The 19,745-nt window shown below is 43.0% G+C and overlaps 1 protein-coding gene across 1 annotated transcript in view; it reads left to right on the top strand.

Annotated features, from left to right (window-relative positions):
• ush2a (Usher syndrome 2A (autosomal recessive, mild)) overlaps positions 1-19,745 on the top strand; it is a 1,183,552-nt gene that overhangs the window by 481,479 nt on the left and 682,328 nt on the right. Inside the window, exons 29-32 of the mRNA XM_078556364.1 lie at positions 1,563-1,578; positions 1,673-1,690; positions 7,187-7,390; positions 7,491-7,571. Coding sequence (XP_078412490.1) covers positions 1,563-1,578; positions 1,673-1,690; positions 7,187-7,390; positions 7,491-7,571 — 319 coding nt within the window. The remainder of the gene's footprint in view (positions 1-1,562; positions 1,579-1,672; positions 1,691-7,186; positions 7,391-7,490; positions 7,572-19,745) is intronic.

Raw genomic sequence — 19,745 nt, 5'->3', positions numbered from 1 at the left:
GCTAATTGAATTGTCTTTCAGATGCAATGCTAAACTGAGGTCCAGTTTGCTCTCTCAGGTGGACTTAAGTGATCCCATGGCACTATTTGAGGAAGAGTAGAGGACCATCCTTGGTATCCTGGCCAGTATTTAACCTTCAACCAACAACACTAAAACAGATTCTCTGGTCATTATCATATTCTTGTTTGTGAAGCCTTGACATACACAAATGACTACCGCTTTCACCACCTTTAAAGATAAAAGTGCTTCATTGGCTACAAAGCACTTTGGGACATCCTGAAGTCATGGACAATATGGCTGTTCCCACAAGATACATTGGAAGGCTATTAAGATATAAGAGGGCTTGAGAACCTTTCAGTTTTTATATTGGAAGAATAGACATGTTTTTCAGAACTAATAACATTCTGGAACTTGAAGGTGAAAGTGAAGAGGTCAAGACTCAAAATTATCTATTTCTTGAGCGCAAGAAAGCAATTTTTTGAACGGAAATTGGCCCAAAAATATATGAATACTAACAAATCTTCTTGCTCCCAGCAAGGCAAAACATGTGCCCATTCAAAACAATCATCGCCAAGTTGGAGGAACACTTCAACCCTAAGCCATTAGAGATAGCGAACAGCTAGTAATTTAGACCCAGAAATCAGAAAAGTAGTGGAACAGTTAGTGAGTACATTGTGGCAGTGAAGAATTTATCACTACATTTCAGCTTTGGCATATTCTTAGACCTGCATTATAAGGCAGATTTATATGTGGATTGGTGGATGATAGAATATAAACAAAGTTACTGAATATGCAAAATCTCACATTTGCGCTAGTGTGTAAGATTGCTCTTTCAATGGAGGTGGCATCAAAGAATGCTTGGGAATTTTGTCTTATACAAGTGACTAGTACAACTTCTGTCCACTAACCGAAGACTTGCACCAAGCCTCAAGTGGGCATCTAGTCAGAAGAATGCTGGTGATAATGGTTTGTTATCACTGTAATGGCAACCACATGGCACAGGCATGCCAGAAATGCCAAATGCTTTAATTGCCAAAAGAAAGGCCATAGTGCAACTGCTTGCTGATTGAAGGCCAAAGCAGGAAAGAGAACTCATTCCAGTGGAAATGAAAAACAGCGATGTCATAAGGGTGGAGTTCAAAATCATGAAGTGAATCCAGAGCACCTTAGCGAAGAGGAACTAGGGCTGTACAACATTTTTGCCACTAGCAATCACTCAAATAATGGAGACTCCTGTGCAAAAGTGTTGTTAAATTAACAGTACATCAACATGCACATCAACTTGGCTGTAGATTGCTTCACTATGAATAGAGACATGTACAAGAGCAAATTCAGTGATGTACTTCTAACTGAAAGCAGATTTCAGTTGAAAACCTATTCTGCTGAGGTGTTAAAAATGTGTGGACAAATGGAGAGCAATGTGAAACATAAGGACAAGTCCTTTGAGTTGCTGATTGTTATAGCAAGACTTGTCAACAAGCCAACGTTAATGAGAAAAGACTTATTTTACAACCTGAAGTTACATTGTTTTCCAAGTTGAGACAACCAAGAAGCTTGATTAGCTATTGAATAGCTACAGCAACATTTTCAAGAACAACTATGGAGGCATAGTTGGTGGGAAAGTCTGCATCCAAATCAGGCCTGATGCAAAACCAGTATATTGCAATGCTAGACCATTGTCTTATGCAGGGTGGAGAGGAGCTAAAGAAGCTTGAAAGAAATGGTGTGCACGTGAAAACTGAACATAGCTCAAGTGGCTCAAGAGAGTCATCAGTGTCTCATCCCAAACACATGTATGGGGTTATATTCTTACATGGAGCTGCCCTATGGCATGAAATCTTCTCCAAAAATCTTCCAAGCTACAATGGGTAAGATCTTGCATGAAGTGCTGCAAAGCTTGTGTAATTAGGATGAAATGTTGATTTAGAACGCAGCAAGAGGAAGAGAATCTTCAAGTGTTGGATGAAATGTTAAAAAAGCTCAATGATCACAAAAGGATGTTAAAAAGGAGCAATTGTGCTCTTGTGTAATTTGAGGTAGTGTACCTTGGCCTGACAATCCATGGAAAGGGGCTACAACCAGTGAAAGAGAAAATAGAGGCTATAGTCAATATGCCTGAAAGTAAAAAGATGTGTCTGAGCTTAGATCTGTTCTAGATATAGTTCAATACTACTCGCAATTTCTGCCTGAGCTTGCAACTGTGTTAGCTCCATTACGAACTGTTAAAGAAATATGTGAAATGGGAATGATCCAACTCACAACAAGGTGATTATGATGCATGTAAGGAAAACTTGACCAGTGAAGCACTACTTGTCATTACAACCTGAAGCTACCATGTCACACTTTAAACTGTAGAGTTGGAGCAGTGATCAGTCGTCATGGAAGATGGTCAAGAGAAACCAATAGCATTCTCTCACTAAGAGTGAATGCAACTATGTGCAGATTAGAAAAGGCAATGTTTGGAACCATCTTCAGAATCAAAAGTTTTTGCCAGTTTTTATTGGGTAGAAACTTAGTAACAGATCCTAAAATCCCTAATAGCTATTCTAGGACCAAAGTCTACAGTTCCAATGATGGCAATGTCAAAGATATGCTGTACTTACAGTACTACAACATTGAGCATTGCACTTTGAAAGAGAACCCTGTTGCTGAAATGCTGTCACATTTGGTCCATGAGGTCTCAGAAGTAAAGTGTGAAGGGTTAATCTTCACAATAGAGATAGTAGATGATGACTTTCCTATCCCTGCAACTGAAATTGCAACTGAAGCTCTGAAAGACTCACTGTAGAAAAGAGTCTACAAACAAAGGATAAACAGAATTTGACCAGTGTTCAGATGAAGAACTGAAACCATTTCACAATCATCACAGTGAGTTATCATATGAGCAGGGCTACATTAAGTGGGGTCACAAAGTAGTGGTACTTATTTTCTTAAGAGATAGAATTCTGGTAGATCTCAAGACTGGACACATAGAAATAGCCAGCATGAACTTCATAATGAGAGGTTTTCTTTGTTGACCTAGCTAGTGACCTGGAAGCTAATTCTACTTTTGGCTTCTCCCATTTTACTTGGAGTCGCCATAATGCTGGTCGATCACCCTTCCCCCATCTCCTCCTGTCAGTCACATGTTCCTCTTCAAAATCCACTGTGTGAATTCCACCGCATCTTTCCATCTGGTTTTAGGCCTTCCTCTTTTTGTTCCTGGCAGTCCCATCTCCATCATTCACCTCACCACATGTCCTCTCTTTCTCACCGCACCAGATGATCATTTCAATTTCAATTTCCTCTCGGCTACTTTCTTCGATGCCCTGCAATCTTCACTGACGTCCTGGGTTCCTGATATTTTCTTTCTCGTCACTCCACACATCCATCTCAGCATCTGCATTGCATTAGTATCCTGTCATTGTTCCTCTCTTACTGATGTTGCCCAAGTTTCTGCACAAAGTTGTTCTCACAACTGTCTTGTTAATTTTTTAATTCAGTTTCAGCAATACTTTTCTATCGCATAATACTCCACTGCATTTCATCTAAATACTCCAATCTGAGTTATCCATTGCTTAAATTTCATTTCTATAATTCCATCTGCTGCCATCACTAGCCTCAGGTACTTGAAACTACTCACTTTCTCCAAGTCTTCATCCATAGTCTTTATACCTTCACTCTAACCTAGAATCATTGGTTCGCAAATGTACTATCTGCCAAAATTGTGGAAATAAACCGCCAAAAACTCCTTTGCAAACATGGTTATGCTCAACTCGACCATTTCAAAGAGTGAATGTAGACTTCTGTGAAAAGGGAAACGATACCTTCTTGGTACTCATCGATAGCCACTCCAAGTGGATTAAAGTAAAACACATGGATCAAAAACACCAATACTGGATGAACAAAAACAAATTACATTTTATTTTTACTTGCCATGGTTTACCAGAAGAGCTTGTCTCAGATAACCATTTGTGATTTGTTCTCCCCTGTTCCAAAATCTCATAAAGCATCAAATAGAGCAGCTGATTGGCTAATTTCTGAGAAAGGAACAGGATCTTCTTTGAGTACTGAACCAAGACCAAAAAGCACTAAACCTGACTTGACATCAAAACCTGTAAGAAGATCAGGACGGCTTTGTAAACTGATTTCTGAACTTGAATTGTAGATGTAATTCAAGAAAGAAAGTCAGTTGTAATTGTGCCAAGTGCGCATGTTCATAAAGGTTACAAAACATTGCATGTATAAGGTATATGTTTTCAAAGAATAAGCTATTTGAGTTAGAAACAACTCATAGCCTTTTGAATGTGTATCAAAGAAAAGCATACCAATGATACTTTTTATTTACAAATGGAAAACAGGAAATTTCATGGCACAAGAACAAAAAATGCTGGAAATCTCAGCAGGTCAGGCAGCATCTGTGGAGAGGAACAGGTTGCATTTCAGGTCGATGACGTTTCACCAGCACTGAAAAATGATAGAAATGTTTGAGTTTTTAAGCCATTGGAATGGGGAAGGGAGCAGGAAAAACAAAGAAGTTCTGATAGGGTGGAGTCCAGGGAGATTAAAACCAGAGACAATTGCGCCATTAATGGGCTTAATTGCCCTCTTAATTGTTGACAGGCGCACTTCCAACTTTCGCACGCGCTCGCTGAGCAAAGTATCATGCGAGTGCACAATAACGTCGGGACGCTCGCCCAATGCCCTCTTGTGCAATTTTACACCTGGTCGGGTCGCGTGTGCACTTGCCCACTGGACATAAAATTCTGCCCATAGAGTTATTTATGGCACAGAAGGAGGCCATTTGGCCCATTGAGTCCATGCCAGTTAACCACAGAGCAATCCAGCATGGCACAAATGAAGAAGATTGACATGAAGTGTAGCCAGTTCACAAGAGCAAATTTACTTTGCCATTACATACTGCACATGCACGAACACCATATCACATTAACATAATGTATGAAGACATAACACCACAGGGCTGGGATGGAGCTGGGGAACCAGCACTCTGGCTGGCTGGCTGGTTGGCTGATGCCCACCTGCCTCCAATCCTGGCTCCAGTGGTGGCTAAAAATCAAGTCCACTGAGTCACCCTAAGATTTCTATCTGTATGAAATCACTTTGGGGATCTATTTAGAGTCTAGGAGATATGAGAAAATCTTATATGATTTCTAATTAATGTTTTATTTCTCATAAAACTTATAGAAATTCTCTAGAATACTAGAGCATTTAAGAAAATCCATCAATAATTTTAGCAAGGAGAGCTAAAAACAGTAGTATTGGAGGCCCAATGCTATTTTAGAAACTCAAATTCATATATAAAATAATAAATGTTCATGGCTATACCACATTTGTGTAGAAGTATTTTTGTGCTACTTGGCAATTCTCTTTTAAGTCAGGAAGTGCTGCCTTCTTTTGTTGCTCTCATTGCTTCAGCCTGTGATCTAGATTATCTTGCTCCTTTCACCATTAAAGAAAATGTCTGGTAGCAGCGCGATCCAAAGCGTGAGCTGTGACAATATCTATTTTTGGTTGTCGACATTGTTTTCCGGATTCATTATGCCTTCACCTTAAAAATGTAGCATTTTAGGGAAGTACTGGCAGTGTCAGGAAAATAAAATTTTAAAATATGTCTAATTCAATGAAATTAGAAGATATTAATTTAAATGCTGAAATATTTTCAATTATATAGGAAGAACTTTTGGTGGGAGCTGGAGTGGCTGATACTTTTTATTTACAAATGGAAAACAGGAAATTTCATGGCACATGAACAAAAAATGCTGGAAAACTCAGCAGGTCAGGCAGCATCTGTGGAGAGGAACAGGTTGCATTTCAGGTCGATGACCTTTCACCAGCACTGAAAAATGATAGAAATGTATGAGTTTTTAAGCCATTGGAATGGGGAAGGGAGCAGGAAAAACAAAGAAGTTCTGATAGGGTGGAGTCCAGGGAGATTAAAACCAGAGACAATTGCGCCGTTAATGGGCTTAATTGCCCTCTTAATTGTTGACAGGCGCACTTCCAACTTTCGCACGCGCTCGCTGAGCAAAGTTCAAAGCTCTGAGCAGGAAGGCCTGGGTTCAAGTTCCATCCTAGGACTTGTTGGCTGTGAAAGAAACCAGCCAATAGTGCAAGCAAGCCAGTATGTATCGGTGCTAGTCTCCAGCCTGGATAAATGGGGAAGGTTAATGAAAGGAAGGGCATCCAGCAGGAAAAGCACCTGCCAAATCCAACAAAAATTATGGGTGATAGGCAGGAGTGATCAATCAGTATTGTGGTGATCCATGTAACGTAGGAAAAGTCAAGCAAGAAAGAACTTTGTGCGGTGCCTTTCATATTCTCATTGTGTCCTCGTTTCCAATTAATTATTATTTTGTAGAAAAACACAGAAGCCAATTTGCTCACAGCAAGGTTCCACCAAAAGGTAATTAAGAACAAATAACCAATTAATTTGTTTTTGATTGAAAGCTGCACTTTGCACAGGACACTGAGTATGATCCCTGCCGTTCTTCAAATAATGTCATGGGATCTTTCACCTACACCTGACAGGACCAAGCGTGCAGGACCTCAGTTTAATCTTGCTCCCAAAAGGCAGCACTTTTGGGACTGTGGCACTCAAATTGTGGAGTGGGGTTTGAAATCACAGTCACTGATACTGAACTAAATGTCTTCAGATTCATCTTTATTCCCTCTGTTTACATTGGTTATATTCTTTCCAAATTATTTTTCTATCAACAAATGTTTTTGCATTATACTGGCAGTTAACATATATTGCATGTGCATTGGCTGATAGATTAACTCTTTATGGTTCCAATTTCACGTTGTATTTTGGAAAATCAAAACTTACTTTAGAAAAATTAATAATTGGGAACAGTTAAGCAATGCTAGTAGTATTTTCCCATTGTTTTTAACTGATTCCACCAATGTTTTGGTGCACACTTAGGTTACATCATTTTTTCCTTTGCTTTTTTAGGTCACCTGCTGTCTCAGATTTTCTTTTAATTTCACTAATATTTTGACTACATTACTTTCCATCAATGTCACATAAACAAACTATGCAATGCAAAATTGCTAAGTGTGTCTTTGTTTCTAAGCCTTTCTATTGGACGTATATTTGATATACTGTATGAAAAGAGGCTGAAGAGCTCTAGTTAAGATACAAATCATGGATATGTTATCCCTTTTTATTACTCTCATTATTTGCCAGGTTTCGGTGGGTGTATAAAAGATGTTAGATTTACAAAAGGTGCTGTCGTAAACTTGGTGACTGCATCCACTAATGCTGTCAGAGTCAATCTGGATGGATGCTTATCACCTGACAGTACTGGTAACTGTAAAGGAAATAACTCCATTATTGTGTACACTGGGAAGAGGCGCACTGTTTATGATGGTAGTTTGCATCCATTTACAGGTAAAATATGAAACTTTTCATACAAATTCTTCATAAGATTTTTCAGCATTTACTTTCACTGGATAATATTTAACATGTTATTTTTATTAACTTCTTGAAGAATATTTATACAGAATTATTGCATCAAATCAAGGAGGGTCAGTGTTTAGTCCTTGGGAGCGAGGGCGTACAAATGAAGCAGGTAATACATGATTTGTTTAACCTTTTCATAACCTTGTAGCATTTATTTCAGAAGACTGATTAATAGTTAAGAAAGAAAATGTTTTTCCTTAGATGTTAAATGTTTCAACGGATAAATACTAAATGTAGGCCATTATTGTATTGAAGATTAACTACTCTTCAAAGGATGTTAACATTTTTGCACCACTTTAGAAAATCTTAAAAATAATTGAAAATTTCAGATTTATTGTGAGCGAGAAATTACACTGGAAATGGTTAAACGTATTTGGTTTCAGTGGGTGAAAATTTGCCTAATGTACACACAGATATTTGTAATAGAAGTGTTAATAATATTTGCCTGAGCAAAATGGGCAAAAACAATTCCCCAAATGTAAGTAATGTGCCATGATGTCATGGAATACATTTGGAATAGATTGCTGGCTTGTGCAGGTGTGCTGACTCTCTGCCCACCATTAAAAGTGAATTGGACTCTCAGCTGTTTTTGTGAATATGGTCAATGTGATCTCCTGCACTGACTTCGATTTGCTAAAGAGGTTGGAGAGGAATTTTCCAGATTTTTATTCTCTTATTTTCCACGGTTTCTTTTTTTTTGCCTTGGCTTAGAGATGACATGGCTACTGGGGGTTAAGAAGCGTCAAATCATTGATTTTTCAGGCATCATGAATGTGGAGCAGGCTTGGTAGATTTGTGTATGTTTTGTACGAGTTGATTACAAACCTCCTTTGTCAATATTTACTGATTATGCCGATGTTGGAATCAACATTTCACATATCTCAATGAAAATCTATGAAAGAAGATAAGGCCATGTTAAAAAAGTAAGAACTTGCATTTATTCAGTGCCTCTTACAACCTCAGTACGTCCTAAAGCAATTTACAACCAATGAAGTACCTTTAAAGCATAGTTATTGTTGTAATTTAGGAAATACAGCAGCCAATTGCACTACAGCAATTCACCGTGGCCTCTTCAACAACACCTCCCAAACCCATACCTCTACAATGCAAAAGGACAAGGAAAACAGATGCTTGGGAACACCACAATCTTTAAGTTGCCCTCCATGTCACATATGATCCTGACTTGAGCATATATCACCCATTCCTTCATTGTCATTGGGTCAAAATCCTGGAACTCACTACCTAGTATACCTTCACCACATGGACTACAGTGATTCAAAAAGGCCATTCACCACCGCCTTTTAAAGGGCAACTGGGAATGAGCAATAAATGCTGATCTTGTTAGTGACAATTATATCCCAGGAATGAATTTAAAGATATGTACGCAGCAAGGTCCCACAAACTGTAATTAAATAAATGACCGGGGCAGGATTTTCCGGTCACTGGGTGGCCGTGTCAGGTGGGCCCGGGAGCGGCTGGGAAACAGTCCGCGATCCACGTTCGGCCCCCAACCGCGATTTCACACTGGCTGGCCAATTAACAGCCAGCCAGTGTGAAAGGCGCACTGAGGAGCTCAGCACTGCCAGAGTGGGGGTGGGAGGAGTGCAAGCACAAAGGTCTGCGCATGCATTGGGGCGCATGCACTGAAAGCTCCCTGAAGGCAGGGCGCTCCCTCAGGGAGCTGAAGAATTGTGCCATCAAAAATAAAGATTTTAAAAATGTTAAAAACATGTCCCAACATAGAATTCAGTAACAATAGCAGAAACATAATAAAAATTATGTCTACATTTTAAAAAAAATTACTGTTGGAAACCTCATCCCGCCTGTGGATGAGGTTTTTCAAAAAATCCAAAGGCCATCTGGCCAATTTGCCCACCAGCCCAGTAAGGTTGGATGGGCAGCGAAAAATTTCTCAATTAATTGATTAAGGGCCTTAATGGGCCTCTTAATTGTTGGCGGACGCGCTACTGACTCTTCTGTGTGCCCGCTGACTGAAATATCGTGTGAGTGCACGATAAGATCGATAACACTTGCCCGACATCATCGCACGTATTTTACGCCTGCGGGCTGTAAAATTCTGCCCCAGATCTTTTTTTGTGTGGTGTTAGCAGGGTGTAAATGTTGGCCAGGCCACTTTGAGAAATCTCCTACCCTCCTTCAAATAGCCGTGTGGGATATTTTGTATCCACATGAAATTATGGGCAGGCCTCAGTATAACATCTAATTTGAAAGATGGTACCCCCGATTGTGCAGATCTCCCCCAGTACTGCATTGAAGTGCCAGCTTTGATGATGTGCGCGTCTCTTTGAACTGACATTTGAAACTACAACCTTCTGATTCAGAGGCAAGAGTGTTACCACTGAGTGAAGGCTGAAGGCCTGTAAATGAAGTCTGTGTTCCTATCTTCCTGTCTTCTTTTCAGACAACATAATTGTTCCTACTACAAGTCTGATTAAGATGTTGATAGTATTTCAGTAATACATTAAGTCTATCAGCATTGTTCAAACGTGGTTTGGTTATGACTTGCATCATTAACACAGTACACTGTTTTGAAGTTCAGAATATGTAGAACTACTTATTTCAATTGAACCCATCCCCCAAATTTTGCTTGATTGATCTATGTGCATTAATCTTTTATCAATATGATAAACATATGTCAGATTTATGAGTACTAGGAGGTCTTGTGGTGCAATGGCTGGCAGTCCTCCCTCTGAGTCAGAAGCTCTGGGTCCAAGTCCCATTCCGGGACTTGATGGCCAAGGAAGGTGCATTCATAATGTAGCCCAAAAGGTTGAGTATCAAGCTGCAAATCCTTCTAACAAAAGTCAATAGCTGGTGGTACGAGAGATCCTGACCAACCAGGTGATGGAAAGAAAATTGGAGCATCTACCAGCACTATTCATAGCTCCAGACTACAACGTGCATGTAAAAGCACATGTTGCCACAGCAACTCAGACTCCTTGGGGGTTGCTGATTGGCTCAGTTGACTGGACAGAGTGGATCAGATTGGTGCTAACAGCATGGGGATCAATCCCAGATCTGGCCCAGGGTGGATATGGGACCTGCCTCCTTTCTCTACCCATGATGGAGATCATGGAGCTTTGGGTAAGACCTGCCTTTGAGCAGGGAAATTAAGAAGATATGAGCACCATCCACTCACTGTTGGTTTAATAGGACCCCAATTTTAAGAGTGGTAGAAAGTCGGCGTTTCAGCCAATATCTGCTATATTCACTTCACCATCCTGTCCCCCCCACCCACCCCTGCACCACCACCCCCCCTTGCCCACTATCCCTCACCGGAACCCAATGGGAAGCTGCCTGGTTTGACAGGGCAGTCTCCCCATATGGTGGTGGAGCCCTTCCCCAATGCCACCACCCCCCTCTGATGCCAACAAAATGCCCACAAAGGCAGGAAGTGACCCTTAATTTGCCATTTAAATAGTTCAATTTAGCTCCGGGCATGTGGCCAATCAACCACCTTTCCTGTCACTGAAAAAATGGTATGGTTGTGGGAAGATGTCAGGCACACCTGCCGATGCCATCCTGTGCCATTTTGCAAGCCTTGCATACATACGAACATACAAATTAGGAGCAGGATTAGGCAATTTGGCTACTTGAGCCTGCACCGCCATTCAATAATATCATGGCTGATCTGATTGTGGCTTCCACATTCCCACCTAACCCCAGCAATTTTGACTTCTTGTTTGTCAACAATCTATTTACCTCAGCCTTAAAGATAGTCAAAGACCCTGCCTTCACCGCTCTCTGGGGAAGAGAGTTCCAAAGACTCCAAAGAAAAAAAATTCTTCTCATCTCCATTTTAAATGGTAGACCCTTTATTTTTAAACTGTGTACCCTAGTTCTAGTCTCTCCCACAAGGGGAAACATCCTTTCAGCATCCACCCTGTCAGGTCCCCTCAGCATTTTATATGTTTCAATAAGATCACCTTTCATTCTCCTGAATTCCAATGGATACAGACCCAACCTATCCAACCTTTCCCCATAAGATAATCCTCCCATCCCAGGTATCCATTGAATGAACCTCCTCTGAACTGCTTATAACACGTTTATACCCTTTCTCAAATAAGGAGACCAAAACTGGACACAATGCTCCATATGTAGGATGGAATTTTCTGTTCTGCCAACTGTGGTGGATGGAAAGGTTGGCATTATTCTCGCTGGGTGGTGGGACAGATTTTCACAACAGATCTTCACTTTTCAGGTCATTAATTATGTATCAGTGAGGAGCTCGTTGAATCTCATGGCCGGGCGGGATTCGTCTACCACACCTCATGGGGCCCACCCGTTATCTCATGGGGTCAAAGGCCCTGGCGCCATATTTAACCGGCACCTGGACTGACATTCACTCACCGCAGGCCAGGTGTGGGCTGAAGATCTAAATTAGCATGGTGCCCCAAAAAAATCCTCCGCTTCACAGTTCAGCGAGGCCTCCCTGTAGAAAGTACTCCAGGCCATCCAGAAAAGGCGGGAGATTCTCCTTCCTCGAGATGGGAGGAGGAAATCCACCAACCTGGCCATGCTGGCCTGGGAGGTCACCAGGGAGGTCAACGCCCATAGGCTACACAAAAGGACTGCCCTGTAGTGCCGAAAAAGGATGAATGATCTCATCCGCTTCGCCAGTGTAAGTGAACCTTCTCCTTACTCCAAACTCACATCCTCATAAGGGCATCAGACAGTCTAAGGGTTAAAGTCCACAGGGATGTTACAAACTACCAGCAGATGAGATATCAGGACTGATTGCCTGCCAGTCACTTTAAGATCCTCATCTCACATAAGATCTTGCACAAACATCATTCTCATCTATTGCTGGGGAGGGTTCAGCACACACAGCAGCATGCATGCTTCTGAACTGCTCTTTCGTCCATAATGCGTACAGTCAATCCATCTATCTTTATGCAGGACAAGATTTTCCATGACAAAATGTAGAGATTGAAGACTGGAGAGGGGACCCAGGAGTTGAGGACACTCTCCCCGTACAAGGAACAGGCAGCAGAGCTCGCTGGAGAGGACAGAGATCATTCCTGCGTGGAAGGCAAGATTGGCCTCCCTCAACAAGCCAGTGAAGGTCTATCCAGTATACCTCAGCCACATGAGGACAGTGAGTGACCTATATTATTGGAGCCTGCCTAGTCAATCATGAATTATCTCTCTCCTCTATTCCAGCCACCAGCAAGAAAGGGCGAAGGACGTCCTCCAGAGCTCTTAGCCCCAGCTGCCAGACCACCTCAGATGAGGAAGCAGACCAACTGTCTGATGAAGACCGGTCACTGTGTGCACTTGCACCCTCCACCAGCGCAGATACACACACCTCAGTGGGATCTAGTTGTAGAGCAGGCTCAGGTTCACAACCTGGTGATCACTTAACAGACATGGGTCGACAGCAGGTGGAGCCAGCAACAGCTGAGGTCTGTGACACGCAGAGGACTGCTGGACACCAGGCCCCTACAGAGTCCAAGTCCGATGTCAGGCCTCTGCAATCGGCCCTAAGCCAAATGTTGGAGATACAAAGACAGGCAGGGGAACATAAGGCAGGGTTGTCAGAGGGTTGTCAACACACTGGAATGAAGGATGGAGGATTCCGTCCATGTTCTGTCTCATGTCGTGACTCTGGCACGTGGGTGCATTGAAGTCTCCATGGAAGTGTGGTGGCTGCCTTGGAGACACAGAGCCAGCAGTTTTTTTAACTCAGACCTGCACACCATCATTCTAGCCATGGGTGTGTTCCAGCAGTGGCTAGGCAAGAGGCGGACGGGCACCTCAAACTCTCTCTGGGTGCCACTGCTCCTCAAGGAGTCAGGGCCGGGTCGTCGGGCACCCTGAAGCCTCCAAGGGCACCCAGCCACTTCAAACCCCCTCTGCCTGTGACCCCATGAACTCCAGTAGGTCAGGTCGAGGAGAGTACACCTGCCCCAGAGCAGGAGATTCTTAGCAGGCCGTGACCCTCCAGGTCACATGCCTCCAGAAGATACTCACCAAAGACAGCAGGGCACAGCAGTCAGCAGGCTGCCTCCACCTCTGCTGCGGATGTCGGGGCTGCACCTGGACATAGCGATAGAATAAGGAAAATTAAGAAGTTGTGAATACACAACGGTGGCATAGGTGTTCAATCGCTGGATATACTTTACACCATTGTAAATATATTTCGCTTTTCACCCCAAAGTCTCAGATATTTAATGGCCCATGGATGTGATGCAATGTCTCGGGTTCATTCAAGGGCACCAAATGCCCACCCCCAATAATCTCCCATCTAATCTCCGTCTGTTCTGTGAACTTCCACTCTATCTCATCTCAGTCAATCAGCGACATGAATAAAGGCACTTGCTATATGAAAATGATGGTTGGATGATGCACATGTAAGCCTTGCATCTGAGGATCATATTATGTGACCTCATGAGAACCATTCCTGTAAAGTTAGTGATTATCCTGATGCTGCCGCACTGAAACCTGTTCTTTTTGAACGTTATAAGTATTCATCGCAATCCATGTTAGAGCCTTTTCACGCAAGTGCACCTTATTTCATGACGGTGAGGTTTTGGTTAAAGAATGATTCATCGTTGAGCACCACAGCCTTTCATGCCCCCCTGCAAAGCTGAACATTACTCCTTTATTAGTTCCCACTCTCCCTGTGCATGACGCTGCAGATGGAAGTTGGTTCCACTTGGTGACATTTGAACTGTCTGCTAGACAGGAATGAGTATGTGATGTCAGAGGTGTGTGCTCATCCTGATAATGCCATCCAATTATCTGCGAGGATGTTACTTTGCTCCTGAACAGCTGCCGAGCGTTGCTTCCTGGAATACTTCTGTTAGGTCTTAGAAAGCCAATCAATATGGAATTCATTACATGACTGTGCAATCAATGTCTTAGGCTTCATAAGAAATATTGAACATTGTGAGATGGACAATGTGGAGGACTGAAATTGCATGAAAGTGATGCTCTTGCACATCTCCTGAGTGCTCATCAGTATTGATGAAGGGACTAAGTAATCATTGGATGCTGTGTCAAAACTGACTGGGCCACATCTCTCCCAGATGCCAAGGCAATTCAGGATGTAAACTTGGGAGACTTCTGACGAATACAGAGTAATGAGTCAATAATCACACGATGGCCCTGCTAAACCACTCTCTGTGAGTACAATGTTAACATAACTCGCAGGCTTGTGCCCATTCTGTCATGTGACAGATCACTACGTCCTGATGTCTGATGGCATCCTGGAGCTCAGTATCAAGATGCAGCCTCTGCATGAATCATGCACGAGAGCTGGCGTTTGGAGCAATGGTGCTGTCTGATTGTAGCTCCGTCTTCAGGCGGTCAATCAATAAACATTGATGGATATTTTTCTTCATAGAGCCACCTTGCTAAGCTGCTGTCACACTGGCTTGAATGCATTAATGTGTGCAATTATGTTTCTGCCTCTTGAAGACTGCCCTGGGCAGTGACTTTTTCACACCATGGTTGGAAGGACTGCACTATGTGTACTTGCTTGCACTAGTGGAGTGCTTATCCTATTACATAGCAGCCAGGTGCTCCCTCGGCTACTGTGCCTTCTGAGGATGACCCCATCGTTAAGATTGAGGTGACTTATGCTTCATTATCATTTTGAGATTGATGACCTTTCATGAGACGTTCAAGGTGACAATGAAGGTCATATTGTCTCCTCTGCATGGAAGCATGAAGAGAACTACACTGTATCAACTGCACTTCATCTTATTCTCCTGGAATCTTGTAGCTATGAGGTTGTCATTGGCACATCTTCCAAGTCATGCACATGCAATGTATGTGGCTCATCTGAATCCTCACCCGCTTCAAATTCAACCCCTTCAGTGTCCTTTTTGTACAAGGAGACGTGTAACTTCTCCATGTGGCAATCACCCCTGCTTTGCAGCGCTAGGTTATGCAGGGCGCAGCAAACAATGATGATGCGGGACATCCTCTGTGATGAGTATTGGAGAACCCTGCCTGATCAGTCCAAACATCTGAAACATCTTTAAGAGGCCTATAGTCTGCTCTATTCGTGACCTTGTGGCTAAATGTACAGCATTGTATCTCTCCTCAGATGCACTGTGTGGATAATGAACTGGCGTTATTAGCTACATCTTTAGGAGGTGCCCTCATTGCCTAATAGCCAGCTCTCTAAGCACTGAGGGCCCTCAAAGATCTGCGGTACCTGCGAGTGACTTGAGATGTAAGAGTTGTGAGAGCTCCCTGGATACCTAGCACAAACATGCAAGATCTGCTTTCGGTGATCACAGATTAGCTGGATGTTTAGAGAGTGAAATTCTTTTCTATTAATGAATCTCACAGGCTGCTGCCAAGGAGTTCTCAAGGCCACATTTGTGCAGTCAGTGGCTCCTTGCACTTGTGGAAAGCCTAAGATCGCAGCGAATCCCAAAGCTCTGGCAGCCTGGCTTGCTCCATCGATGCTGAACTGCACGTAATGATGAGTTTTGTTGAAAAGGGCATCAGTCACCTACCTTATGCATTTATTTGTCGCTGATTGTGAGATTTCCTCAGATGTCCCTAATGGAGCCCTGGAAGGATCCATTGGCAAAAAAGTTGAATGTGGCAGTAACCTTAAGAGCAACGGGCATTGGATGACCCCCCAGTCCATACGACATAAGATCCTCATGGAGAATGTGGCAAATATGAGCTACCACATTCCTGGACAAGCAAAGGCGTCTGTGGCACTGCCTTATGCTCATCTCTGTGTATGAGCTGTGCCTTCTGTACACTCTTGGTTGAACCAAACATCTTCAGAGATTTGGTCCCTCCTCATCAACATCTGGGTCTTCTTGGAGCCCTGCTGGCCCTTGTTCTTCATGGTGGATGGTCTTCCCTGAGCTAAATGGTGGCAGACCCTACTTCTCCTCACTCACATCAAAGCTATTAAGAAGACAGTGTTGCCTGCAGCCTGCATCCACCATTCCTCCATCCTCCTGGTATCTGTGGACAAATAGATTTGAGACATTATTTCACCTTCCTCTTGAGTACTATCCTTCCATCGGAAGCCAGTGTGAAGCCCTTGGCCTGTCCTCAGTCTAGACATGGCATCGCCAAGCCACCCTTTGCAGGTGAAGTACATCCTGGAGGTCCACAGGTGGCTGAGTATCCCCCTTTGACATGACTGTGCATTCACAAAGAGGATCTTGATCGGGGTAAGTACACCCATGTGCTATAAACCCTCAATCTGGCTATTGTCAGCTTGCCTCCATTAGCCTAGACACTAGCCTGGCCTTGTACTAATGTCATGACCGTAAGCATTGTGCCCTGTAAGCCATGACCATTAAAATGAGAGTATTGAGGCTTGTAGTCCACATGTAGCTTCTGTCCAGCAGCTGCGGCCCTTGACTGTTTGACCCTCCTTTCTTTTTTTCATGCTTCTGTCAGGGACAGATGGCAATCAGGACAACTGTATTGTAGCCCCAAAACTTAATGGAACCTCACATGAATGTGCCCCATTAATAAAGAAGCCATACTACTTCAATGGGCATTTGACCCTCGAAGCCAGTATTCATCTGAGCCTTGCTCTCCATGTCTTGCGTAGATAATTAATAGTGTATCCCTTCAAACAGCCCAAAATAGTAGTGATGAACGCCATCATTGTTCATGTAAATATTCCTGTTCTTCTCACTATTCCCTTCAATGTTGATGTCCCAGTGACTTTTGATGATCTGAGCTCTTTCCTTCTCAAGGCCACCTGGACCCTTACTTTCAGCGACCCACCCCATGAGACCATCTAATACTCCCCATGACTTTACAATTGCTGACTTACTGAATCCAGAGGCCTCCCCTGAATGTAACTGTACCTTCTGCTTCCCAATACTATGACTCCAACCTCCCAGGGCCAAATGCCTTAGTTGGCTGACCACACCACCACTGCATCCCCCCCCCACCCCCACCCTGCCCCAAACCCCGGCTGCATGGCCTCAGCCCCAGGTCAATCTGTTCAATGTGTCCCTGATCCATTGTGGCCTCAGCCCCAGGGCAATCTGTTCAATATGCCCCCGACCGCGTGGCCTCAGCCCCAGGTCAATCTGTTCAACGTGTCCCTGATCCATTGTGGCCTCAGCCCCAGGTCAATCTGTTCAATGTGTCCCTGATCCATTGTGGCCTCAGCCCCAGGGCAATCTGTTCAATATGTCCCTGATAGTGTGGCCTCAGCCCCAGGACAGTCTGCTCAATATCCCTGCAACAACATGGCCTCAGCCACAGGGCAGTCTTTCACTTCTCCCCTCTGTTCCTATGCCCCCCCCAACCCCACCTTTGGAGGGGGAAGGCGATTCCGGTGAGCTGTCCTTTTAATGAGCATTCATGAGTTGCAAATGAATGCAACTGTGGTTCCCAACATAGATCAGTGGGCAACTTGACCAGCCTTTAACCCATTGTCAAAAACAAAATTCCAAACTAATTTCCTGCTGGCAAGAAACTGACTTTTGCCATCACTCCAAATTTTGTGCCCCAGCCCCCCACAATTCCCACCACTGGTAGGAGCGGACTATTCCAACTGTGGTCTCACCAACGCCCCATATAACTATAGAAAAACACCCCTACTTTTATTCTTGATCCCCTTTGTAATGGACAACAACATTCCATGCGCCTTCCTAATCACTTGCTGTACCTGCATACAAACATTTTGTGATTCATGTGCCAGTACACCCAGATCCCTCCGTACTTCTGAGTTCTGCAATCTCTCTCCATTAAAATAATTTACTGCTTTTCTATTCTTCCTGGCAAAGTTGACAAGTTCACATTTTCCCACATTATACTCCATCTGAGTTGCCCATTCACTTAACCTATCTATGTTCCTTTGCAGGCTCCTGTTAACAACTTACTTTCCTACCTATCTTTGTGTCATCAGCAAATCTAGCACCATACATTCGGTCCCTTCATCAATGTCATTGAAATAAATTGTAAATAATTGAGGCCTGAGAACTGATTCTTGTGATGCTCCACTCATCACACCTTGCCAACCTGAAAATGACACATTTATGCCTATTCTCTGTTTTCTGTTAGATCCTTTATCCATGGTAATATGTTGCCCCCTACACCATAGCTCTTGTTTTGCATAGTAAACTTTGGGCGAGATTTTCTGGCCCTGCTGTGGTGGGGCCCGTCGTGGGGGATGCAGTGGGCGAGCCAGAAGTCCATTGACTTTCAACAGGACCGGACAATTCCAGCGACGGGCGGGGCCGGAAAATCCAGGCCTTTGATGTGGCACCTTGTCAACTGACTTCTGGAAATCTAAGTATAGCACATCCATAGATTCCCCTTTATCCAAGTTGCTTGGTACTCCCTCAAAGAACTCAAATAAATTAATCAAATATGATTAACCTTTCATAAAACTATATTGACTCTGCTTGACTGCATTGGGATTTTCTAAATGCCCTGCTACAACGCCCCCTCTCCATAATAGATTCAACCATTTTCCCTATGACAGTTGTTAAGATAACTGGCCCGTAGTTTCCTGCTTTCTGTCTCCCTCCTTCCTTGAATAGAGGAGTCACATTTGCTGTTTTCCAATCTTATGGGGTCTTTACAGAATCCAGGGAATTTTGGAAAATTATAACCAATGCATCTACTATCTCAGCAGCTACTTCTTTGAAAACCCTAGGATGAAGCCCATCAGGGTCTGGGAACTTGTCATCTTTTAGTTTTAATAATTTTCTCAATACCCTTTCCCTGATGTTTGTAAATGTTTCTAGTTCCTCCCTCCCTTTGACCTCCTGATTCACACTTATTTCTGGGGTGTTATTTGTATCCACTATAGTGAAGACAGACACAAAATAACTGTTTAATTCATCTGCCATTTCCTTATGGTCCATTATTAATTTCCCAGAACCAATGCTCACTTTACTTACTCTTTTCCTTTTTAAATGCTTGTAGCAACTCTTATTCTTAATTTCTCCTTTCTTATTAATCATTTAGTCATTCTTTGCTTTGTTTATATTTTGTCCAATGTTCTGACCTGCCATTAGTCTTTGTGGGCTTAGACAGTTTTGCTTTCAATTTGATGCTATCTTTAATTTCCTTAGTTAGCCACAGAAGGTGCATCCTTCCCTTAGAATCTTTCTTTCTCACCGGAATGTATCTTCTGAATATTCTAAAATATCTCCTTAAATGTCTGCCACTGCATCTCTACTGACCTATCCCTTAACCTAATTCCCCAGTTCACTTTAGCCAGCTCTTTCTTCATGCCCTCATTATTGACCATATTTGAGTTTAAAAACACTGGTCTTGGATCCACTCTTTTTTCCCTCAAACT

Source organism: Cetorhinus maximus, chromosome 14 (assembly GCF_964194155.1).
Source record: "Cetorhinus maximus chromosome 14, sCetMax3.hap1.1, whole genome shotgun sequence".
NCBI lineage: Eukaryota > Metazoa > Chordata > Chondrichthyes > Lamniformes > Cetorhinidae > Cetorhinus > Cetorhinus maximus.
This window is presented reverse-complemented; position numbering and strand designations above follow the sequence as displayed.